Genomic DNA, 26,910 nt, shown 5'->3' with positions numbered 1-26,910 from the left:
AAATCCCAGAAGAAGGAAGTGGAGAGATACTGAGAATGTCTAAGAAGCATGTCTTGTCCATGGGACAGCATTCCAGGCTGGTTGGACCGAATGGTTGAAGAATATCCTCATCATCACTTCTAAATTCTCACATTGACACTGGGTCATGATCATCCTCAGGTGCCCCTGAAACTGAACTTTGCTTAAAGATTCATCTGAAAGTATCTTTATTAATAACTACGGTATATGCTTGGGTATATGTGCACAATTCCACTGGGACTCTTGTGGGTCCCTTTTCTGAAAATACCTGTATATACTACTATTCTTTTCTTATACAAAGCTCTATTTCCATTATGGTGTAAATCTATATATTTATGGTTAATATTATATGCTGGCTGCAGTAGTTTCTCTGCTCCCAAGTACTTTGATTAGATTACTAAATAACTTCCAAGAAAGGGAACCCCTCTGTTCACAGAGGCCCTGTCTGCGTGGAGGCACTGCCAACTCTTTTATCAAACCCAGTTTTCCACTTGGTACAGGTTTTGGGTTACCTATAGGTTCAATATCCTGTTAAGGAAGAGCTCTTTCTCATAACCCCCCCAAAAAAGGATATTATTATTATTATTTTCCCTTTTCTTACTGCTATTTACCATTGGGAAGGGGCCCAGATGTATTAAGCAGACCTTGTTTTTTTAGTGAAAGGTCAATTTCAATTATTTGCAAAGACCAAAAAAAATAATGATTTGTCTTTTTTCAACCTAACTATGTAACTATGGGCCAGATCCACAAAAGGGATACACAGGCGTATCTACTGATACGCCGTCGTATCCCTGTTTCTATCTATGCGACTGATTCACAGAATCAGTTACGCATAGATATTCCTAAGATCCGGCAGGTGTAATAGTTTTACACTGTCGGATCTTAGGATGCAGTACCGCGGCCGCCGCTGGGGGCATTTCTCGTCGAAATTCCGCTTCGGGTATGCAAATGAGCACTTACGGAGATCCACAAAGCGGTTTCCCTTCGTGAAGTCTCTGTAAGTTGTTAGTTTACAAACGCAAAATTAGGGCTACTTTTACAAAGTGTAAAGTTAGTACACCTTGTAAAAGTATACCCTTCTTTCCCGCGACGCTGTCAATTTTTTTTAAAAATTTTTTTTTCTCGCCGCATCTCTTTTTTTCCCGACGCAACTTTTTTTACCCGGCGCGATTCACAAAACTCGGCGCAACGTAACTTCGCGCAAAGCACGTCGGGAAAATCGCGTCGGGAGCATGCGCAGTACGTCCGGCGCGGGAGCGCGCCTAATTTAAATGGGACTCGCCCCATTAGATTGGGCCCGCCTTGCGCCGGACGAATTTAAGTTACACCGCTGAAAATTTCTAGGTAAGTGCTTTGTGGATCGGGCACTTAGGTAGAGATTTTGCGGCGGTGTAACTTAAATAAGAAAAGTTAAGTTACGGCCGCTCGTTGTGGATCTGGCCCCATGTAACTATGTTTTAGTCAGCGTTGATCCCACATAATTTCTACAGTCTTATTTCCATACAACACTGATATACAGAGTCACATATACCTGCTAAGTCTGTCTGCCCAGATGCTAAATGTTTTTAGATTGTGATAGTTTTTGTTCCTGCTTTGCTAAGTGCATTGCCTGCACCTGAGTTGTCTGCAGCGGTGGATGTTCGTTTGGGTTCCCACCTGGAGCGGCTACTCCCTTTTCCCCTAGATTGTGATAGACCTAGTACCCAAAAGGAAATCCATGCCATCAGTTTAAAGACTTAAAAACTTGTGTAGATCGGACATTGTTTAGCATCTAATAAAGAATGAATGTGAAGGGAGCTGCTTTAAGCTCCCTGAGCACATGGGGATGTTGCAGAGGGAAAGATTATGTCTCCCTCTTCCCCCACACCTGGGGTTAATAGGTAATTTGGCCTTGGTGGGCGGGGAGGGTGGCCCCTCCCCTGCACACCTGAAAGGTAAAATCCCAGGTGGATTAGCCAGGGCCCAATGGATAGTTAGGAGCGGGTCACATGTCCCAGGGGAACCTTCTGGAAGGGTAGAAGGTTATTTAAGCCAGGGCAACAGGCTGCAGCAGCCAGAACGCAAAGTGATCCCTACCTGTGAACTTGTTCCTGTGTTGTTGCCATGAAGAGCCTGGTCTGTCGTATCCTGGAGAGAGCTGGGGCCGAGGATGGCGAGGCGTGGATGCAGCAATGCCTCTCTTTATCCCCAGGTACAGAGCGACGTTATCTGCTGGGATCCTTCTCAGCTGAGCAGTCCGTGTCAGCTGCTGCTGCCTCTCCCCCTGAGGCCATCGCAGCGTCCCCCCTGGCATCACCTCAGCACACTCTCTACTCCCCATTCATCTCTCCCTGCCTATTGGAGCCTTTGTCGGCGTCTGCATGGTCGATGGACCAGGGAGCTGCCACTCCAGCGGTGGTCGTTCCTATTGGCGGCAGGGAGGAGGAGGCGGACTTTACCATCCCAGCTCTGCTTGATGTTCCGTAGCCTCTTCCAACCAAACGCAGGAGGTTGAATCGTCTCTCCCCTGCGCCCACAGGCAGCCTGCCACCGTCGGGAAGGGGGGCACAGAAGGCTGGGAGGAGCCGAGGACAGCGCGCGGGACGCAGCAGGGGGTCGGGTGCTCCCCCTAGAGGACAGCCTGCACCATCTTTTTCTTTTCTCCCACAGGTTCCAGGGCAGGTGTCGCAAGCAGCAGGTAGCAGCACAGAGGACCCCAGGCTGCCGGCCGGTCCCGGCAGCAGCGCCACCAGGCCGCAAAGTACAGCTGGAGCTAGGGGAGGCGGCCAGTCATCCCTTCAGGCACAGCAGATACCTGTGGTGTGTTCCCAGACGACTTCACCAGGTCCAGGTAACGAGAATTTGACTCAATTACATTTATTAACCTCATTAACTGCTTCTTTGTCCTCCCTGATTGCGGGTATGTCGCCTAATCTGTCTACAGCTAGTCAGAATGTTCCTTGCTCTGTAGCTTCAGTATGGGCTAGCCCCGAGGAGGTACGGGGGGGGGACAAGGAATGGGGGGTAATGTAGCCCCCTCGGCTGTGTTACCAAAGGTGACTGTAAATAGTGTTGAAATTCCTTATTGTTTATTGATACACTGTTCCTCATATTCTCTAGGTTGAGGAAATCACCCTTATGGTTTGGCTGCTGTAGCCCATCCGATAGGTACACTTTTTGGGTGTTTTTGCTGCTGTAGCCCATCTGATTACTACACAGCTCAATGAGGGTTGGCTCCTTAGCCATTCACTTATTTTTTATTGTGTTTTTTCACATATACTGTAGCGCTGATCACTTTTTAATCATAATCCTAATAATGTGCCTGAAACCTGCGCCAGGGAAGTGCTGCCATGCACGCTCTCCCCTTTAGGCTACTATTTGACAGCAGCTATGAAAGGAAAAAATTGTCAGAGGTGAGTTCGTGGACTTACGGTCACTCTTACCTTCTGCGAAGGAGTCTTTGTTTAAAGATAAAAAGGATGAGAGAGGTGATGAGGATAGGCGCAGGCTATCCAGAAGCTTCAGTAATTGGTTACAGGCATTTTTGATATACTCTAGTATTATATGTGAGAAATGTCCTGAGAAAAGTGTGGGCCTCCTGCAGCATGTGGACATCGTGCTGGAAGCATACAAGAATTTTGGGGGGGGTTGCATGGTTTGTATACGACGAATCGTTTCGTCAGAAGTTAGAAGTGCACCCCAATTTGGAGTGGGGATCAAAAGATATCGGGCTATGGCTCAATCTTTTTCTAATCCTTTCCAAAAAGCACTATCCCCGGTGAGCCTGGAAAGAATGCGGCCGTGGCTGCAAATTTACACAGACAGGCAGATGGCCCAGCTGCTATTTGAAGGGTTTAGGGACGGTTTTGTTCTTCCTCCCTTTGACGGTCAAGGTTGTGACATAGGTAGAAATTTAAAGTCAGCCTTAGACTTACCTGAGGTGGTTAGGGAAAAAAAAAAAATTAAGGAACTGCAGGAAGGTAGGATTGCTGGCCCCTTTTTTCTTACCCTCCTTTTGAGAATTCCAGAGTATCCCCTTTGGGGATCGTTCCTAAAAAAGAACAAAGATCGTTTCGGATGATACATCACTTGTCTTCGCCAAAAGGGGATTCTCTGAATGATCAAATCGGTGAGGAAATGTCGTCAGTGAAGTATTCAACTTTTGACGATGCATTGGTTAAAATTAGTTTGCTAGGTCAAGGAGCATTTCTTGCTAAGACCGACATTCAGTCAGCCTTTCGTTTGTTACCCATTAACCCTTTGTCTTTCAGTTCCTTAGGTTTTGTTTTTTGATGACTGTTTTTTCTTTGATCGGTGCCTTCCAATGGGCTGCTCACTCTCCTGCAGGTATTTTGAATCATTCGCTACCTTTCTGGAATGGGTGGTGCAGAGCCACTCTGGTTCATCTTTTTTGTTACACTATATGGATGACTTCCTTTTCTTGGGGGTCTCGTCGGCCAATTGCTCAAACGTGTTGTCTTCTTTTTTTACAAATTTGCGAGTCGTTTAACATCCCTTTGGCTCATGACAAAACGATATACCCGACAACACAGTTGGTTTTTCTAGGCATTACCATTGACACAGTAGCAATGGTGTTTGAGCTTCCAGCCGTGAAGGTCTCCCAATTGAGGGAACATCTGTGCATCATAATAAGGAAAAAGAAGGTCATATTAAAAGAAATCCCAAAATTACTCGGTCTTTTGGCCTTTGCGGCCAGAATTCTGCCTGTAAGGCGGATATTTTCTAGACGCCTTTATCTGGCTATTTCGGGTTTCCTCCCATATCAGAATCTCGGCTGAGATTCGGGAGGATCTGCTGGTCTGGTCACAATTTTTGGTTAATTTCAATGGCAGAGCAATTTTTCAGTCAGAGTTTGTAACAGACGAAGATTTTTGTTTATACACAGACGCAGCGGGATCAGTGGGTTTGTCAGCTATATGGGGAACCCACTGGTGCGCTTCGCTATGGCATCCTTGCTGGAGGAGAAAAGGCTATCTCAAGAACATAGTAATCTTAGAACTGTCTCCCATTCTGGTCGCATTAGAGATTTGGGGTAAGTACTTTGTAAATAGAAGATTACTTTTCAGCACCGACAATAAAGGGTTTAAAAGTGTTTTCGCTATAAATTGTTTATCATCCAAATCTCCTCCTGTCATCTCGCTGATTAGGTACCTGGTTTTCAAATGTCTGAGTCTAAATGTTTGGGTAAAGGCTCGTTATTTGCCTGGGAAACAGAATGTCATTGCGGACTCTCTCTCGCGTTTACAGATGAGGAGGTTCAAGTTGCTTTTCCCAGCTGCGGACGAGGAGGGGTTCCAGTGCCCGGCCTATTTATGGGAACTGATCTAGATCTGGTTCGTTCAAATATTATGAAGTCTGTCGCCCCCGCTACCCTGGCAGCATACTCATCAGCCTGGCGGATGTGGCTGGCTCACGTATCTTCTATGGCAGAGGATGAGTTAGCATTTTCCGAAGGTTTGGTTTTGTCTTTTTTAAACAAATTACTGGCCAGCTCTGTATCCTGGTCTCAGGTGAATAAAACTTTAGCGGGGGTTTCTTTTTTTGGAAAACTGAACAACCACCCCTCATGCTCCTCTTTCTTTTCAGTAAAGCAGGCCCTGAAAGGCTACAAAAAAGGCGCAGGCAGCAAGGACAGCAGAATGGCGATAACCCTGGCTATCCTCGCAAAATTGTGCTCGGCAACAGAATTCGTTTGTTTTTCACGTTATGAGGCGATCCTTTTCCGGGCGTTTTTTTTCGTTAATGTTTTTCGGTGCGTTTAGGTTATCTGAGATCGTGTCTCCCAATAAGAAGGCCGAGTCCGAGTCCAATATGCACATGTCTCATGTTTTTCTTGAAAGTTCTCGTCTTACAATTTTTGTCTCCAGATCAAAAACAGACCAGTTCGGGAAGGGAGCGTGGATGAAACTACAGGCTTTCCCGGGCTCCCCCATTTGCCCGGTCAAGTTAGTAGGTCAGTTCCTGCAGGTAAGGGGTTCAAAAGGGGGGTCGTTCTTTATACACAACAACGGCCTTCCTTTGACCAGTTACCAATTCAATTCGGTTTTTCACAAGTGTTTAATTGTACTGGATATGGAGAGGTTGCCCCTCTCCTCGCACTCATTTCGTATTGGTGCGGCGACAGAGGCAGCTAGGTTGGGTCTTGACGTGGTTAACATCAAACGGATAGGTAGATGGCAATCTGACGCTTATAAATTGTACATTCGTCCTCATTGTTGTGTTTAATTTTCAGGTCAGGCCCTATCAGTATGGATAGTAGGGCACTCCTTCGTATTCTGGGCCGAAAGGAGAGCTCTGCGAAGAGTGTATTCCGAGAGTTTGAGTTTCGACCTCAAGTTGGTGAACGTTATCTGGCATGGTAGGAGGGGTATGGTATGGGCAAACCTGTTCGAAGAGTTGGGTTTACTGTTCCAGTCCATGCCTATCCCAGATGTTTTAATCATCCACCTCGGTGGGAACGATATAGGGCGTAGTAAGTCCCTGGATTTGTTGTTCCAAAGGATGATCTGGGCCAGTTATATCAGTCCTTCCCTGAGTTATGTTTGTTTTTTTCTGAAATAGTTCCGAGACTGGTATGGTCGAGGACTCCGTTTGAGAGGGTCAGGAAAAGGTTGAACAGGGCAATAGCAAAGTTCATGCCCACTATTGGGGGTTTGTCTTTTAGGCACGTAGATCTAGAAGGGGGAATTGCGGGACTTTTTAGATCGGATGGGGTTCATCTTTCTGAAATTGGGCTCGACATTTTCAACAATAACCTTCAGAATATGGTGGAGTTGGCCGCGAGGCGGGGTGGTTGGGCCGGTCTTGTTTAGGAGGCCAGATTGAAAACAATCCCGGCTAGTGGGGTTAGTTAATAATAAAGTGGATCCAACCTGAGTCGTAGTGACTGGGTTGATGAATGGTGGTGGTTAAGTAAATAAGTGATGTGTTATATGGTGTATATATTGAGTTGGTTAATTGCTCAATAAATATGGTCAATTTAAACAAATAATACCAGTAATAAAGGCCTGCGGCCAAGTTTACTCCACCTCCTGCCTCTGAAGTCGTTATTTCAGGTAAAACATTCTGCATACAGTCCCATGAATGTGAAGGGAGCTGCTTTAAGCTCCCTGAGCACATGGGGATGTTGCAGAGGGAAAGATTATGTCTCCCTCTTCCCCCACACCTGGGGTTAATAGGTAATTTGGCCTTGGTGGGCGGGGAGGGTGGCCCCTCCCCTGCACACCTGAAAGGTAAAATCCCAGGTGGATTAGCCAGGGCCCAATGGATAGTTAGGAGCGGGTCACATGTCCCAGGGGAACCTTCTGGAAGGGTAGAAGGTTATTTAAGCCAGGGCAACAGGCTGCAGCAGCCAGAACGCAAAGTGATCCCTACCTGTGAACTCCCTCCCCCCCTCCCTTGTCGCGGCCTAATTATTACTGGTTTTCTCTCTTGGTTTGTAATGAACAAGAGGGGTTAGTTAATAATAAAGTGGATCCAACCTGAGTCGTAGTGACTGGGTTGATGAATGGTGGTGGTTAAGTAAATAAGTGATGTGTTATATGGTGTATATATTGAGTTGGTTAATTGCTCAATAAATATGGTCAATTTAAACAAATAATACCAGTAATAAAGGCCTGCGGCCAAGTTTACTCCACCTCCTGCCTCTGAAGTCGTTATTTCAGGTAAAACATTCTGCATACAGTCCCATACCTGCACCAGGTAAATTTCTGCCTCTATGAAATATCAGAAAGTATCAAGTATTTATGGCTATCAGTAATTACTTATAATGAGAGTATAAGAATAGGTTCATAGAAATATGGAGCTTGTAGCATCTGCCAACTGTATAATGCATATCAAAGCATCTCTATCTGTGGCTGCTTACTGCAGGGTACACTTACACAGTTCATATATATATATATATATATATACACACACATCAATGCTGTATCCTGGCCTAGTCCAACAAGGCCCAGGCCTAGGACAGCACTTTGCAGGGGGGGGCAGCATGGCCCCGCCGACTTGCGCTACACTGTTATGTCTAGTACACGCGATAGGATTTATCCGCGGATACAGTCCTCCGGACCGTTTCCGCGGATAAATCCTCTGAGGATTTTGATCCGATGGAGTGTACACACCATCGGATCGAAATCCGCGCCGAATTCCCATCGCGATGACGTGTCGCGCCGTCGCCGCGATGATGACGCCGCGACGTGCGCAACGCTGTCATATAAGGAATTCCACGCATGCGTCGAATCATTACGACGCATGCGAGGGATGGGTTCGGACGGATTGATCCGGTGAGTCTGTACAGACCACCGGATCGATCCGCTGGAGCCGATTCCAGCGGATAGATTTCTTAGCATGCTAAGAAATTTTTATCCGCTGGAAATCGGTCGGCCCGAAATATATCCGCGGATAAATATCCGCTGGATCGTACACACCAGCGGATCTATCCGCTGAAACCGACCTGTGGATCAATTTCAGCGGATCGATCCTCTCGTGTGTACGGGGCCTTAGTGTAGCGCCAGTCTGATGGGGTGGACTGTGCAAATTAGTCTCACGCCGCGCTGCTTCTAATTTTGGCTGTCCTATCATCCTGGACCACAAACCTTCCTCACTGTGCTATATGTTTTCTGCTGCACCATTGGTATGAATTATCAGAAATTTGTGCTTAAAGTAGAACTATAGGCAACACTTTTTTTTTATTTTGGATAGAGTAAGGCAGGGTTATAGCCCCTGTCAGATTACTTTTTACCATCCCTGTCCCATTGCAGAGATTTCCCTTCACTTCCTGCCCCATAGCCAAACAGGAAGTGAGAGAAAATCTATGTAAATTAAGGGACTCCATTTCCCCCTCAGGCCCTCAGAACTAGTGTCCTCACTCAAAAATTTCAGGGCGGATCATAAACAGAAAGGGTTGTGGCCTTGACAGGAAGGGGTGGGTCATATTTAAATTCGGGGGTGAACGAGTTTAGTTAGGCCTGGGGCAGCACAAAAAAAAAATATATCTTACTGATATATATATATATATACGGTATACACATATATATATACAGAGGCCCAGATTCTCAAAAGAGATACGACGGCGCATCTCCAGATACGCCGTCGTATCTATGCGACTGATTCTTAGAATCAGTTACGCATAGATATTCATTAGATCCGACAGGCGTCGAATCTAAACTGCAATTTTTTTTTGGCCCGCTAGGTGGCGCTTCCGTCGATTTCCGCGTTGAGTATGCAAATTAGCTAGATATGCAAATTCACAAACGTACGCGCGGCCGACGCAGTAAAGTTACTACGTTTACGTTAGGCTTTTCCCGGCGTAAAGTTGCCCCTGGGTCTATGAGGCGCAGCCAATGTTAAGTATGGCCGTCGTTCCCGCGTCAAAAATTAAAAAATTTACGCTGTTTGCGTAAGTCGTCCGTGAATGGGGCTGGACGTCATTTACGTTCACGTCGAAACCAATGACGTCCTTGCAACGTCATTTGGAGCAATGCACACTGGGATTTTTTACGGACGGCGCATGCGCAGTTAGTTCGGCGCGGGGACGTGTTTCATTTAAATGAAACACGCCCCCTACCCGCTGAATTTGAATTCCGCCGGGTGATTTACGCTACGCCGCCGCAACTTTACAGGCAAGTGCTTTGTGAATAAAGCACTTGCCTGAAAAACTTGCGGCGGCGTAACGTAAATGAGATACGTTACGCCCGCACAATTTTGCGCCCATCTACGTAAATCTGGGCCAGTATATATAAAATGTCTGTCTCCATAACTATAGCTGCATTACATATAAACACTTTCACAATTTTCCTGTACTGTGGTCGAGAGTAATAACAACATAGATTGCTATCTCACAGAATAGTGAAGATCTGTCCAGCGTTTAGGTCGATGTTGTTCATCTGGGCAATGAATACAGCTGCCATACATTGGAATATGGCTGCACCATCCATGTTCACTGTTGCTCCGATAGGGAGGATGAACCTGCTGATTCTTTTGTCCACTCCATTGTTCTCTTCAATGCACTTGATCATAGTTGGGAGAGTTGCAGAGCTAAGGTCAGAAAATAAAATACTTTGTTATCACAAGACATGCTTGTAACAAATCACCTGCGTATACTATTAAAAAACTCAGAGCCAAAGGGCTTTGCTTATGTAGAAATACTAATTAGAGAGACCGGCTCACCAGAGACACAGAGAGGTGAAGATACTTATAGTAATTTAGAGGGCTCCTAAAGCCATTTAACATCTCTGGATATACAGTATATGTTAGTTAATGTGATCAGCTAAATTTAATTATTTCTTACTATAATGCATTTAAAGGTAAAGGGTAACCCCCTTATATTTACCTGAGCCTTATTTTGATCCAGCACTGTGGATGAAAGCAGCTGCTCTCTCCCCCCTCTCTGGGCAGATTGATAGCAGCGGGATCCATTGGCTCCCGCTGCTGTCATTCAAATTCTGTGCTGCTGGGCCGCGCCATCTGTGTCTATAGATGCAGGCAAGGTGGCTTCGGAGCGATGAGTGCACCCCATAGAAAGTGGCTTTCGATGGGGGCACTTACCGAAGAGGCGGAGCCAGGAGCACTGGTGGGGGACCCCAGAAGAAGACGATCGAGGCTGCTCTGTGCAAAAATATTGCACAGAGCAGGTCAGTATAACATATTTTTTATTTTAATAAAAAAAAAGAAGAAAACAAAACTTTACTATCAATATCAGCTTCAATAATCCAGTCTAGGGGATGTCTTTCTGTATTTTATTGCCTACAGAGCAATAGGAGAGGGTGCATGGATATGGGATACCCAAAAACACACAGTAGTTAGAAAACAATCTTCTCTAGAAGTAGTAGCAAGTATTGAATAATCTAAGGCCCCACAGCTGAATACCATGAGGCAAGTATTTTTGGCATCTGCCGGTACCCAGTGCAGTTTCCAATGCACTATCCAGTCACAGGGAACAGGTTAAGGTCACTAGTTCCAAGTTCCCAGTACAGCTACCACTTGCCAGCTTCCTCCAGACATGGTCCAATGAGGGAGAAAGCACCTCCCAAGACCAGATCTATTGTGGTGTGGTTCTACAATCAGCTCCAGGTAAAGTCCATCCAAGCCCTCAGCTTTGGCATGGCTGAGGCCCCGAGAGCAGCTATTCAGTCTGTGAGCAGCCTGAGGACAGCAGACCCTCTGGCTCTGAAACCCTCCTAAATAGAAGGAACCTCACTCTTTGGTATCTCAGACTATTTATCACCATTACAGCCTCCTACTGGACACTCCTCTCCAGGGATTGGCTGGAAATTAATAAATGTTTAGGTTTGTGGTTTTGAATGTCCTGCCCTAATCTCTGGAAGCTTCTTTCATAGGCAGGAAAATGCAATCATGCTTCCAGTCTTTGAAACCCTGAACAGGACAGAACAAATGACTACTGTTTTCTTGATTACAGAAGGAGCAAATAACTAAATTTACCTAGCATCCTATGTAATATCTATAAATAATAGCCAAATTACTTGAGAAGCATCTAAAGTTTGTTCAGAATTCTTTTGGAAACATGCATACTTTATATTTATACACAACAAAAGCACATGCAGAGCTTGCTTGAAAGCAGCTCTTCACTTATGCATAGCATTTCATCTCTTCTTTTCCCCTTCCCCTCCTGTGACATTTAAACAAAATCATAAATACCTTTAATCTTCTGTATTGTTTCTACTATTTCACTTCCTGAATCCTCACCTAGCCTTAGTGCTCAGCCCAAAATGTCACAGATGTGTAGACATGCTGCAGGTTTCTGCCCGGTCTATGGGACTTGTTGGAGACCCTTGACATGTTGTGCATGCACGTGATCCCCTCGACCATGTGCAGAATGTGCAGAAAAGCCTTGGAACTCTGGCAGCCTATGGGACCTGGCAGAGACCAGCAGCTTTCCGTGCATACGCAGACATGAGACAGGTCTCTGTCTGTGACATGTCTGCGCATGCACAGGATCTTGTTACAACATGGCAGCACCGGAGTAGAGCAATAAGGGAGAATGTTGGCTGCTAGGAAGACAACGCTGAGCTTCATAGGCTAGTAAGGCCCCGTACACACGAGAGGATCCATCCGCTGAAAAATCTCAGCGGATCGGTTTCAGCGGATAGATCCCCTGGTGTGTACGTTCCAGCGGATATTTATCCGCGGATATTTCCGATTTCCAGCAGATAAAAATTTGTTAGCATGCTAACAAATCTATCCGCTGGAATCGGCTCCAGCGGATCGATCCGGTGGTCTGTACAGACTCACCGGATCGATCCGTCCGAACCCGTCCCTCGCATGCGTCGTAATGATTCGACGCATGCGTGGATTTCCTTATATGACAGCGTCGCGCACGTCGCCGCGTCATCATCGCGGCGACGGCGCGACACGTCACCGCGGTTGAATTCCGCGCAGATTTGGATCCGATGGTGAGTACATGCCAACGGATCCAAATCTGCCAGAGGATCAATCCTATCGTGTGTACCAGGCCTCAGTATTTTTTTTTTCACACAGTGACAATTATCACGGCATAGATTTTAATTATAGCTAGGTAGATTGGAGCTGCTATTTATGTATGTCTATGGCCTCGTACACACGACCGGATCTATCCGCTGGGATTGATCCGCGGATCAGTTCCAGCGGACAAATCCGGTCGTCTGTACGGCCTAGCGGATATTTATCCGCGGAGATTCCTCCGGCCGATCGATTTCAAGCGGATAGAAATTTCCTAGCATGCTAAGAAATCTATCCGCTTGAATCGTGTCCAGCGGATTGATCCGGTCGTCTGTACAGACTCACTGGATCAATCCGTCCGCTCCCCTCCCTCGCATGCGTCGTAATGATTCGACGCATGCGTGGAAGTGCTTACCTTCCAGCGTCGCACACGTCGCCACATCATCGTCGCAGCGACGGCGCGACACGTCACCGCGGATGTATTCCGCACGGATTTTGATCCGATGGTGTGTACAAGCCATCGGATCAAAATCCGGAGGAGGAATCTCCGCTGGAAACGGTCCGGCGGACCGTTCCCAGCGGAGATCCCCTCGTGTGTACGGGGCCTATGATGTAACAAACCTGTATATGGACATACCAATAATATGATGGAATTATTTAATTTAAAAAACAATTATTACACAAGGCACTAAAAAAAGAAAATGAGACCAACCTTTGTCCCATAACAAGAGTGCAGAGAATGGTGAAATATTCTTATTTGCCAAAGTAAACCATTCAGTCCAGAAATGTAAATACTTACCTCCAGCAAATAACCCCCAAAGCCTTGCTCAATAGAGACATAGCATATTATATAAAACTCAGAATTAAGGTAAACTGCTAAGAGACTGATAATCTTTATTTTGCCCACTATAAGTGCTTAAAAAAATACTGTAATTCTAATCGCTGGCTCTGTTGTTTTAATTAGTAGAATTTGGTTAAAAAATTATTCTTGTTTCATTTTCATTTAAAAAAGGTACAATATATTCTTGAACTAACAAAATTTTCAACTGTAAATGTGGCTTTTATTCGGGGAAAATATACGTATTGTAATGCACAAACGCATCTTGAAATCGTTTTTTATATGAACTTTGTCGAGTCCCTAATGGTATTATAAAATGCTCTGACAAATGATTTTCTGCATTTCCTTCTAAACATTCAAAAGAAATTCTACTACTGCATGGCCAGCCTAAGGTAACGAGTTAGGTCCGTTATTGAATTGGTAATTTTCTCCAGGAAACCTGCAACTGAACTAAAGTCACAAAAGCCACTCTTGCTCTTTTACAGGATTGGCACTGGGCCCCTGGGTTGGATTTCCCTCACTTATGACAACAGAGGGTATGCAAGATAAGACAATTTAAGGGAGAGGTGGGTTGGGAAGAATGTGTGGGGGTCAGGGGCAGGTAGCTGTGAAAATGTTCATAGGAGGAGCTAAGACATCAAAGGAACACAAAATACTATGAGCTAGATTCACCAAGGCTTTACGTCGGCATATCTATTGATACGCCGCGTAAGTTATAAGATGCGCCGTCGTATCTATGCGTGCTATTCAGGGAGCTAGATACGCCTGAATTTCAGCTTCCTCCGACCGACGTAAGTGTTAGTACGCCGTCGTATCTAGGGTACCTATTTACGCTGGCCGCTAGGGGCGCTTCTGTAGATTTACACGTAGAACATGTAAATGAGCTAGATACGCTGATTCACGAACGTACTTACGCCCGCTACGCCGTTTACGTAAGGCTTACGTCCGGCGTAACGTTACCCCTGCTATATGAGGCGCAGCCAATGTTAAGGTATGGACGTCGGAACAGCCATCAAATTTTATGTCGTTTACGTAAGTGGTACGTGAATGGGGCTGTGCGTAGGTTACGTTCACGTCGAAAGCATTGCGCCAACGTTTCTTAGGGAGTATATGCCACGTGATTCTGAGCATGCTCGCGCATGCGCCGTACGAACGGCAATTCATTTACATGGGGTCACGGCTAATTTAAATGAAGCACGCCCCCTACCTGCCTATTTTGAATAAGGCGGGCTTACGCCGGCCTAATTACACTACGCCGGCACAACGTACGGCACGGGATCTTTCAGAATACTGTTCTGGGCTCCCTGATTTACGCCGGCGTATCGCATATGAGATGCGCTACGCCGGCCAAAAGGTACGCCGCTGTACCTGAATCTAGCTCTATATGGGTATGTCATGAGTACAGTAACACACTTTAACACACACTGAACCCCAGTTTACAAGCAAACAGGAAGGTAGTCCGGAGTACTGTTGCAAGGCCTGCATGATAACAAGCTATTTCTCCTGTAAATGTTTTAAAGCTTGACTCTAAATTTCATTTTCTTTACTGCCTTATTACAATTTATATACAATATTATATTAAATACAAATTAACTGATGTTCTCACTGAATAGTTTATTATTCATAGGATAGGACATATATAGCTGTAATTATCTATGATCTGCACACAATTTTGTTCAAGTGAGTTGGGCTAAATGCTATGTGTTGTGGCTATATATATATATATATATATATATATATATATATATATTTTTTTTTTTTACAAATAAATTTTATTAGGGTAATTAAGGCAGTTACAAAAAATATATACTGTGAATTGAGAGTGCTGTATATACAGAAAACAATGTTTTCCTATATCATACTTAAGGTAAAAAAAAGAAACCATGGTAGTTAAGAAGTAACTTAGCGCAATTTTTTCATTTTATAGTTAAGAAGTGCCACTCTTTATAAAACAGTATAACAATAAAATCATAACATTAACCAAAAATAAGTGAAATAATAATGTTTGTCTAGAGCAATACAAGAATACATCTGCATATACATACTTGATAGTTTGGTGTGCCATCATAAGCTGTGTTGTCAGAGCTTAACTAGGGGATAAAAGTACAAACCCGAGGCCCAAGCTCCATTAGCCAATCCAGTAGGTTCGGCCGAGCAAAATAGGAGGAATCTTGCCCACATTGGTTACCTAATAGGCTGGCCATTAGTCCCATTTGCAGTCGAAAATTTGCATGGAGTCCATAAGAATTCTTTCCATTAATTTAATAGACTCCATTCGAAGAAGTACCTGGGACCAAGGAACTGTTGGGGATCACCAGTTAAAAACTATAGCCCAGTCCAGTGAATAGGGCTAAACAGTGCGTGAAACTGTTTTTGATCTGGGGGAGGGACCTATGGGAGATCTGAAAACAGAATACACATCTGGTAGGTCAAAGTGATAGGTGTGCCAGTTATCTGAAGCACCTTCATAGAGGTCTGTTGCCATAGAGATTGCAGAGCCATACAGCTCCAGAAGGTATGGAGGAGTGTACCTCTTTCATCACATCCCCTGAAACATGTATCTGGAATAGATGGAAAAAAGCTGTGTATCTTAACAGTGGTGTAGTACCATCTGGTAGGAAGTTTGACCACAGTCTCTTTAATGGCAACCAAGCAGGTACACTTATGCAAATTGGCGACCATATCAAACCAGTCCTCCGCAAGATGCTCCTGGCCAATTTCAGCCTCCCAGCCTAGCATTGCAGAGGATTTTGCAGTGGTGTGGTGGTCGTTAAGGTATAAGGTAGGGTATAAACAGTCCCCCTAGTTGTAGCCCATTAAATAAAGAGCTAAAGACCATTCAGAGCTTAGCATTCTTTTTTTTTTTTCAAATTTTCCTTTTTATTTCGTATCTTTTCCAAGAAAACAGAAAGCAAGAAAGTGATACAGGAAACATAAGAAGAGGACTAAACACAGTCCTATACATCAACATATATATGGAAATTATATTTATTCTCTCTCTTCAACTCTATTTACTGTTCATAATATCTGTACCACTACTAGTTTCAATCCATTCCTCTATGATAGACCAAATACTTTCTACTTCTAAACTAAATTTCAGACTACCCGAGTATTCCATCTCCCACTAAATATCCATTTATACTTTATCTAAAGTACTAATTCCCTCCTTATCCCCGCAGCACTTCCTTCCTCATTTTATCCCCCCTTTCCCTCCCCCCTTATCCCTACCTCTAGACCCCCTTCTTCCCCCATTCCCCTCCTCCAGCCGTCTATATCCTCAGGCCGGAGAGAAGAATTAGGAGAAGAGAAGAAAAAAAAAAAAAAAATTAATTAAAAAAAAAATTAATAAGACAATACAACCCTCCCCTCCTCCGCTGTCCCCCCACCGTGCGCAGAATGTTCTCTCTCCTATTTTCCTTCTTTCTTCCATCTACTACCCTTTATCTTATTCTCCTAATAGCTTTTTACCTTCCTCCGACTGTAAAAATAATTCCCAAGGTGCCCATATCATTTTAATTTGCTCTTTCTTATCTATTGTTTTTGGGAGGAGTTTCTCCATTATCCCTATTTTCCTTACTTTTTTCAGCCACATAGATATTGGAGGTGCCTCGGGGTCTTTCCATTTTGTTGCAATGCAACTTTTCGCCGCATTTATCAAATGACACATCATTGATCCCTTATATCTCACCGGATACATTTCAGCATGATGTAGTAGAAAAAACGAGGGGTCATCTGGAATATGATATTCCGTAAATACTTGTGTAATTCTCCGTACTGTTTCCCAGAATTGTTGTATTATTGGACATCCCCAGAATGTATGTAGCATTGTCCCTTTCTCTCCACAGCCTCTCCAACATCTATCTGACATTTCAGGAAAAAATGTGTTTAAACGCGCTGGCGTATAGTACCATCTTGTTAATATTTTATAATTTAATTCTTGTATTTTCGTGCATCTTGAAGAATTTAATGCTAAATTTATAATATTTTGGCTTTGTATTGGGGAAGAGCTTAGCATTCAATAAAGCCCTATAATGTTCTTAGACATGATACTACTTTAGACTGAAAGTCTGAGGATGCTGAACGACCATGCAATTACTCACCTTGAGGATGTTGCAAAGGCAGTTGCAAAAGGAGTTATCAGCCCAAGTAAGAATGTGTAGGGGTTTTTGCGCGTAAAGGCAAAATAGATTAGTGGAAGTACTATTCCTCCATGAATAATGTGACCCAGAATAGATGCTATGATGTACTTCCCAAGGCTGGTCACCAGGAGCACGATATTTCCCATCTCAACAATCTTGCTGCCCACTAGGAACATAATTCCAATAGGGACATACCTAAATAACAATGCAAGATGAATCATTATATTTGGAATTTTACAAAACACATTTACCATTTGTTTTAGTAACTTAAAGGCATATGCCTTGAATGATAGAATAATCAGTAAATTCCATTAGCTATGTTTCAGTGTTACTTTTAGTCTATGTTTGTAAAAGAGACCCTGGGCCAGATCCACAGCCAGCCGCCGTAACTTAAATATTGCCATTTAAGTTACACTGCCGCAAAATTTCTACCTAAGTGCCCGATCCACAAAGCACTTACCTAGAAATTTTCGGCTGTGTAACTTAAATCCGGCCGGCGCAAGGCGTTCCCAATTCAAATGGGGCGAGTCCCATTTAAATTAGGCACGCTCCCGCGCCGGCCGTACTGCGCATGCTCGTGACGTCATTTTCCCGACGGGCATAGCGCGAAATTACGTTACGCCGTGTTTTGTGAATCGCGCCGGGTAAAAAAAGTTGCGTCGGGAAAAAAAAAAGATACGGCGAAAAAAAAAAAAAATCAGCGTCGCTGCAAAGAAGGGTCTACTTTTACAACGTGTAAACAGTTTACACTTTGTAAAAGCAGCCCTAATTTTACGATGGCAACGTAAGTATTTACGGAGATTTCACGAAGCTAAACCGCTTTGTGGATCTCCGTAAGTGCTCATTTGCATACGCAAAGTGGCATTTCGACTCGAAATGCCCCCAGCGGCGGATGCGGTACTGCATCCTAAGATCCGGCAGTGTAAGTCCCTTACACATGCCGGATCTTCTGCCTATCTTTGGGAAACTGATTCTGTGGATCAGTTCCAAAGATAGAAACAGGGATACGACGGCGTATCAGTAGATACGCCGGCGTATCCCTTTTGAGGATCTGGCCCCCTGTCACCAGACCTTACTTTTTAAATGAAGCCCTTGCAGAAGTAGAAGACAATAAGCATTTGCATTTTCCCCACTTAAAAGAAGAAAAAAAAACATTATTTTTTATTGTCTTGACACGTAACTTTTTGGATGTGTCAGTTCCTGTCTGCGCCGGCCACTACTCCTACTTCTGTTCAGTGGCAGCTGATGAAGTTTTATGATGGGGGTGCGCCAGACCCTGCCCTTCCTTTTTGATCCCTCACACTTCTCATAAGCCCCACCCCTTAAAGAATCCACCCACTCCATTCCCTGTATACCACCCATAGTGTCAAGAGTATACAGCCAGCATCAAAAGTTACATGTGTCAAGACAATCGAAAATATATTTTTTCTTCTTTTAAGTGGGGAAACATGCAAGTGCTTACTGTCTTCTACTTGTGCAAGGGCTTCATTTAAAACGTAAGGTCTGGTGACAGGGTCTCTTTTACAAACATAGCCTAAAAGTAACACTGAAACATAGCTAAACGAATGAAATGTACCGATTTTTCTATTCTAGGGTATATAGGTCAGCATTACAAATAGGGTATACAGCCTAGCATCATAGATATGGTATACAGCCCAGCATCACAGATATGGTATACAGCCCAGCGTTCTCTTAGATTCTACCAATCTGGCCGAGAGATGAAAGAAACCGCCACTCAGGCTGTGCGTTCCATCCACGGAGCAGTCACATCACTTCCGGTTTCCCACTGGCACAGAAAAAACGGAAGTGACGCCATGGCTCAGAGGAAAGCATCGCCCATGTCCTAGGAAAACCAACACAACAGGGCGAATGATCAATAAGGGAGTGTTGCGGTGCATTTCTTTGCGCCACAAGCACTCAGAAAACCAGGCAAATGAAGCGTCTCACCTGCAATTACATGATTGCATAGACATCACACTGCCCATAGTGCACTGTACACAGTGCACTTAAAGGACCTATATATATATATATATATATATATATATATATATATATATATTTATATATATTTTTTACAACCATTTTGTTTTCTTTTGAGACTAACTTTGGGGGGAAGGGGGCAGTCCACCTATAGATAGGGCCACCACTGCTTCTGTTACTGGTTATATGTTAAGGCTGACATACACAGCTTATATTTCCAGAGATTAATGGTGAATTGGCTGGAAATTTGAGCCACGCATGCCCCTGTCAGCACCACCCAGCTTGCCAAAAGTCCCCTGACCAGTTAACTTTTGTTGAAGGAGCTTGGTAAAAAAATGATGGCCAAACAGGACCTGCATCCAATCAGATGCAGACACTGTTCCATTATTCAGACAACAGCTGTAGCCGCTGTCAGAATACAATAGCTGGCAGGGGAAATTCGCCTATATGTGCTATTTACCATTGAGGATGGAATTTGTTAGATTTCTGAATAAAAAAAAATCTTTAAATGTATGACCAGCTTTAGATGATCAGTGTATGTGTGCTAATGGAGAGATTGTTTACAAGGAAGACATTTCATTGATTTCATTGTGATAGTATGTACTACTGCTCTCTTAAAGCGGAGGTTCACCCTAAAAAACATCTATATACCATTACATCCAGCATACTTCCGACATCTACAGTATGCTGGTATTTTTTTTTTCGCCCGCGGACGTTCCGAAAATAGCCGGGCGCCGTATAGAGCCGTATAGAGCCGAGTCCCAGTTCGGATATTTTCCACACGTCAATCATCTACGCCTCTTAATAGGAACGCCTATTTCCCGCGGGAGTGAGAAAAGAAAAAGAACTATAAGACCGTATGTACAGCGAACAAAAAAAAATACCAGCATACTGTACATGTCGGAAGTATGCTGGATGTAATGGTATATAATTGTTTTAGGGTGAACCTCCGCTTTAAGTAGATAGGTATTTTATGTACTTTTTTAAATCTATCAATTGCCCATCGGGAAAATGTGTCTATTGGCCAAGTAAAATTCCAATTTACAATAACAATTTTTTTTGGTAGTTGTATAGGCAAATTAAGCATCTGAAAATTACTTACCACATAATCCAGGACACAATAACCATCGTAGCCTCATTAAAGGCATTGAAAAATCGGATGAGCTCCTCTCCTTCTGGTCCCAGCTTTTTCAAGGCCACTCCCAGGACAAGAGCAAAGAGAACCAGTCCCAAAATATTCATCCCTTCAACCTCTGTACCAACAGGTACCTAAGAATAGATTTTTAATGTCAAATATCTTCCTTTGTTCTTTATAATCTGAACATACTGTTAAGAAAATCACGTTTTTGACATTTTTTTTTCTACAGATTAAGAGAAACAACTTGTACAACTACATTTATCACCACTTATTCATTCCTAAAGGTCAAGCTCACCCAGATCAGGTTTTCTTTGTTCCAAGTGAGTTTAAAACTGGAACCACAGTATGGAAATCTTCCCTCATTCAAAATCCTGGTGCCTCCTTCCCTGCCCTTACATACCCTTCTTGACTTGATACTACATACAGGCGGTCCACTAGTTACAAACATCCGACTTACAAACGACTCCTACTTACAAACGGAGGGAGAAAACAGGAAGTGCGAGGAGCTCTACCTCTAGGAAGGGAAATTCTCTCCTGTAAGGGCTATTATGGGAAAAAGGTACCTCCACTGACGCTTTATCACCAAAGCTTGCTTCCACAATAACTCCAAATTTTCAAAATCCAATTGTCATTGGGACAGAAAGTGAGGTGAAATCTTCTGAACAGGGACACAGACAGCAAAACAAATGTTACAGTAGTGTTAACCATTCCCTATGCTATCTAAAAAGCTTATTAATAGTTTTTTTGGGCTGGAGCTACAATTAAAAAATGTACCTGTTCCAACTTATAAACTGATTCAACCTAAAAACAAACCTACAGACCCTGTCTTGTTTGTAACCCGGGGACCGCCTGTACTGCTGTTTCCCATGTCACCTAAAAGCTACCGCTTTCTCCATATGAGTATATTGCAAATTCCAGTATAGAATAGGTTACATTTTGTACTTGGCATAAAAGCTTTACAGCCTTGGTACCCAACCTGCGGCCAAGGGACTACATGAGGCCCTTTGGCACTTATAGTGCAGCCTTGGGAGTCACTGCAGACAGTAGGCGGTGTTTCCCTTACTTAGATGTTTTCTCTGGCTCTTTTTAAAATACAGGGTGGGCCATTTATATGGATCCACCCGGGTGGGCCATTTATATGGATACACCTTAATAAAATGGGAATGGTTGCCGCCATGGTCACCACCCATCTTGAAAAGTTTCCCCCCCTTACATATACTAATGTGCCACAAACAGGAAGTTAATATCACCAACCATTCCCATTTTATTAAGGTGTATCCATATAAATGGCCCACCCGGGTGGATCCATATAAATGGCCCACCCGGGTGGATCCATATAAATGGCCCACCTTGTATATTCTTTAAAATGAATTCTAGTAGTTAAATGGTATGGTTTAACCCTTTTACATGATATTTTCTTTTTTTCTTTGCCGTTCATGCCTTTTCTCTTTTAATGTTTTTTTTCCCCCCCTCTTTTATAATGAATCTTGCTAAGAGAAATATTAAATATGGTGCAAGTAAATTTAGGATGGGCACCAATGTGGAAGTAATGGTTTTTAGATCAGTGATTTCTAGCAGTCTCATGTAATGTGTCTCTAGCCTGTGATTGGTTACTAGAGCATGCTTCCAGTGTCCAACAACTCCTACACAATGTACACAGTTTTTGTTCTATCTACTGCAGCATGTTTATAGTCCATGACCATCTCCTGTTGCATGTCTGCAGTCACTGACAGCTTTCTGTAGCATTACTGCCCCTGAATGTTATGTCCGGCCCGTTGGTGATGCCAGGGGCTTCCTTTAGAAAGAGAGTTGACCACCACTGCTCTACAGAGAAGATGCACTTATATATTTTCACCAAAAACAAATTAGGTTTAGATGATATCGAAGAAGCGTTCTTCCGGCAAAACCAGTTCATGGACCTAAACCGATATCCCTCCTGAAGAAGCGGTCTTCCCGCGAAACCGGTTGAGGTTTTCAGCCTCCTTCCACCACAACAGATCTGTGACGGGGCTCCGTCATTTACTATCATTGCTCTGACTGTGGGGTTTGGCTCAGATGATTTTAGTTTATATGTTTTGATGTATAATAAATTATTTTTTATATTATTTACGTGTTTTGTTATCAGTACCTTGAACGTCCAATCAACCAGTCCTTTCTGAGTGACCATGTTAGGGTATAGGTGGCACTAGCAACTACCACCCTATGTTCACTTAGTATCATTTTTCATAGGTTTGAAAGATGTTTTGGGCCTACGGGAGTCATTGACAAGATATAAACAAGTGATTACTTCTCTCAGTATTATCCCATTGCAAAAATTCTAAAATACAGACTTTTTAGTGGATATTTTATTTTCAAACATCACAATGTGCTTATTGCCTCTGAAAATCCATAGATTACAAAGACTTCAGATAAAGTTTTATTTCAACATTTATGGTTGCATCTTGTTTGGAAGGAAATGGCAGGTCATAAAGTAAGAGTGATTTAAAAGTGGCGCCAATTATCTGACCTTTGCTTCTACTGTTCTAATATCACAATAATAAAAAAAATACTGATAATCTCTAAGGAAATCCAACAAGAACATTGTGGAATGGTAATAAATGCTTAATAATTCCCTGTTTCCTGTAATTCAACAGACACTGAATCATTAGCTACAGCAGACAAGGTTCTAATGAGATAATTGTGATGTTTTTCTATATTCCAAATTCATCATTAGTATGCAGATAGAAGGAAACGTACTGAGACTAGGAGGTGAGTCAAGGGACATATCATGTCAAATATACTTTTATAGGAAATGACATTGAAACACAAAATATGCATTATGTTCTATAAATTAGTGTGCAAGTTCAATAACACCTAATTGATAGATTACATGAATGAATTGCTGGAAATTAACTAAATCTAACTTGTTCAATGCAAAACAATGTAGTGCACCCAGTCAGGCTGTATTTGTAGGTCCAATCAGTTAAGGAATGACTTACTAATCTGTAAGTGCAAATCATACAATATTAATGTCCAATTTATTGAAAGGAAACTTGAGACGTGTTAATATCTCATTCTAAAAATGTTAGGTGCCTGACTTTCATCCTGACCCTCTGATAGTTTCCGACACTTAAAAGTGTACAAATAAGGACTTTTGACTTTCCTGATCTGAATACTTGTTACAGGTCAATAACGTGGAAGTATTGAAGCCAGCAGGACTCTGTGCAGTGGATTCGCACAGAGCAGCCTGATTCCTCTTCTTCTCGGGCTCCTCTTCTGTGATCCTGGCCCCTACCTCCTGTTGAGTGCTCCCACAGCAAGCAGCTTGCTATGGGGGCACCCGAGCCGAGTTACAGCTCCATGTGTCCATTCAGACACGGCGCTGCGGTTCAAACCCTGCCTCGCCTCATTCCTCTCCTGATTGGCTGACTGAGTTTGATTGACAGCAGTGGGAGCCAATGGCTCCACTGCTGTGTCTGAGCCAATCAGGAAGTAGAGTGTCGAACGGTGTTCTGTTAGAAAAAGCGACCTGTCAGATTAGGTAACGGAATTGACGTTTCGCCAGCTGAATACTTTCTATGCATGCGCAGGTTTGCTAATCTGACAAAACACCTGCAGTCATAAGTATTCAGCCCCCCTGAGTCAATACTTGGTAGAACCACCTTTCACTTCAGTTACAGCTGCAAGTCTTTTTGGGGATGTCTCTACTTTGTACATCTATAGAGTGTCATTTTTGCCCATTCTTCTTTGCAAAATAGCTCAAGCTCTGTCAAATTGGATGGAGAGTGTCTGTGAACAGCAATTTTCAGGTCTTGCCACATATTCTCAATTGGATTTAGGTCTTGACTTTGACTGGGCCATTCTAACACATGAATATGCTTTGATCTAAACCATTCCACTGTAGCTCTGGCTCAATGTGGGAATGCAGAGATCCGTGTTACTGCTTTGTAGAAAACAAGATCACACACAGTCTTCCCTTTTCACAGAAGGGCTATCTACCTTGTTTACATAGGCAGACTGCCGTTCTTCCCATCCCCCAAAGGATGATTGGCTCCTGCTATGTGACCTGCTGTGTGACCCAGAAGTGCATGTCCACGTACAGGTGCGTGATCCTGCCTAGGGGAGCCGATTTACAGCTGTATATTTACTGTATACTGTCGACAAGTGGTTAAAGAATGCGGCTTCTACAGGAGTTTTATATTTTGCCTGTAGAAGTAGCTCAATGCTATCCTATGTGTCCGTGCATATTAGGACATTTAGAGGCATATTTTAAGCTCAGCGTTTAGACGCAGGAAAATAAAAACCCTACTGGTTTGTGTTTTTGAATGGAGCTTCATGGCGGAAAAAATGCTAAACAGTGCTAAATGAGCCTAAACGCATACAAAAACGCTCTATATGAGCATTTTTTTCTGCCAAGGAAACTGGTGTTTTTTTTAAGCCCAGTGTGCATGGAACCTTACTCGTAAAACGTATAAATATAAAGCTGTAAACCAGGAGGAAAAAAAATGTATGTACTTAATGTGGTAAAAATCATGGAGATCTAAAACATGTATATTTAAACGTAACAAGGAGGGTCAGCACCAGTGTTAATTTTGACATCAAATTTAAATTTAGTTTTAGTTATAGTCTTTTGACTAAAATGCCATTTTAGTCGTATTTTAGTCATTTGACTAAAATGCCATTTTAGTTTCAGATGCATTTTAGTCATCTGAATTGTTTTTGTCCTATTTTAGTCAACTAAAATCTCCAGTACATTTTAGTCAACTAAAATCTAATGGGGTTAGTTAAAATTGAATGCATTATTTAAGCATTTCTTTAGAATTGCCAAACCCATTACAGTAAAACCTTGGATTGCAAGCATAATTCCTTCCAGAAACATGCTTGTAATCCAAAGCACTTGTATATCAAAGCAAATTTCCCTATAAGAAATAATGGAAACTCAAATGATTTATTCCACAACCATTTATTCATAAGTCCTTCTGTTTAAAGTCCATATAAAAAGATTATTGCAATGTGACCAGGTTGTGTAACCATAAAATGTACATCCACAAATGGAAGCCTCCATATATTAGAAGCAAAATCCAGCAGGAGCTACAGAGTATAAAAGAGAAGAGAGGTGTCTCTAAGGCCCCTTTCACACTGGGGCGGGAGGTGCGGTAAAGCGCCGCTATTTTTAGCAGCATTTTGCTGTCGGAATTGCGGTTTTACCCCCCGCTAGTGGTCGAAAAAGGGTTAATACCGCCGGCAATGCGCCTCTGCAGAGGCGCATTGCCGGCGGTATAGACGCGGTTTCCCATTGCTTTCAATGGGAAGAAGTGGTGGAGAAGCCGTAAACACACTGCTCCTTCACCACTCCAAAGATGTGGCTAGCAGGACCTAGTTGTGACATGACACTACTTGTATATCAAGTTAAAATTTATAAAAAAATTGTTGCTTGTCTTGCATTAAACTCTCAAACCAAGGTTTTACTGTATATACTCCTGGAGTAAAAATCGAAAAACATGTTATTATTTCTGGTATTAAGGTTTGAACATGCACTACAGACACAGATTTAGCCATTGCGATATATAACGTCTTTATAAATAAAACCTAGTATCATAAACAAACAAAAATATTGCTTTTTGACGAGCAATATAACTTGAAAATATAAAAAAAAAAATAATAAAAAAATAAACTCTATTGACTGTAATGCCATGCACATATTACCTGAATGTATTACCAACATTAAATATCAAGAAGAAAAATAAAAGTTTTTTTTTTTTTAGCAGCTTAGTAGATGCCCCCTACATATTCTCATGTGGTAGTGCAGTGTTAATTGTGATGTCAAATTTCAATCAAATTTTAACCATAGTCGTATTTTAATCTTTTGACTAAAATGTCATTTTAGTTTAATGCCGCGTACACACGATCGGTTCGTCTGATGAAAACGGTCTGATGGACCGTTTTCATCAGACGAACCGATCGTGTGTGGGCCCCATCGTTTCTTTATCTATCGGTGAAAAAACTAGGAACTTGTTGTAAAATTATCTGATGGTTAAAAAAACGATCGTCTGTGGGCACGTCCATCGGTTAAAAATCCACGTATGCTCAGAATTAAATTGACGCATGCTCGGAAGCATTGAACTTAATTTTTCTCAGCACGTCGTTGTGTTTTACATTACCACGTTCTGACACAATCGTTTTTTTAACTGATGGTGTGTAGGCAAGACTGATGAAAGTCAGCTCCATCGGATATCTGATGAAAAAATCCATCAGACCGTTTTCATCGGATGAACCGATCGTGTGTACAGGGCATTAGTCGTATTTTAGTCACCTCAATTGTTTTTTTTGTCGTAATTTAGTCGACTAAAATAATATTAATTTAGTCACACGAAAATATTTTAGTC

The 26,910-nt window shown here is 42.9% G+C and overlaps 1 protein-coding gene across 1 annotated transcript in view; it reads right to left on the bottom strand.

Annotated features, from left to right (window-relative positions):
- The window catches only part of SLC1A4 (solute carrier family 1 member 4), a 70,788-nt gene that overhangs the window by 8,957 nt on the left and 34,921 nt on the right, over nucleotides 1–26,910 (bottom strand). The window contains exons 4-6 of the mRNA XM_040351244.1: nucleotides 20,510–20,676; nucleotides 17,389–17,622; nucleotides 9,856–10,050 (exon numbers count right to left, since the gene is read on the bottom strand). Of these exons, the coding sequence (XP_040207178.1) occupies nucleotides 9,856–10,050; nucleotides 17,389–17,622; nucleotides 20,510–20,676 (596 nt within the window). The remainder of the gene's footprint in view (nucleotides 1–9,855; nucleotides 10,051–17,388; nucleotides 17,623–20,509; nucleotides 20,677–26,910) is intronic.

Source organism: Rana temporaria, chromosome 4 (genome assembly GCF_905171775.1).
Source record: "Rana temporaria chromosome 4, aRanTem1.1, whole genome shotgun sequence".
Taxonomy (NCBI): domain Eukaryota; kingdom Metazoa; phylum Chordata; class Amphibia; order Anura; family Ranidae; genus Rana; species Rana temporaria.
This window is presented reverse-complemented; position numbering and strand designations above follow the sequence as displayed.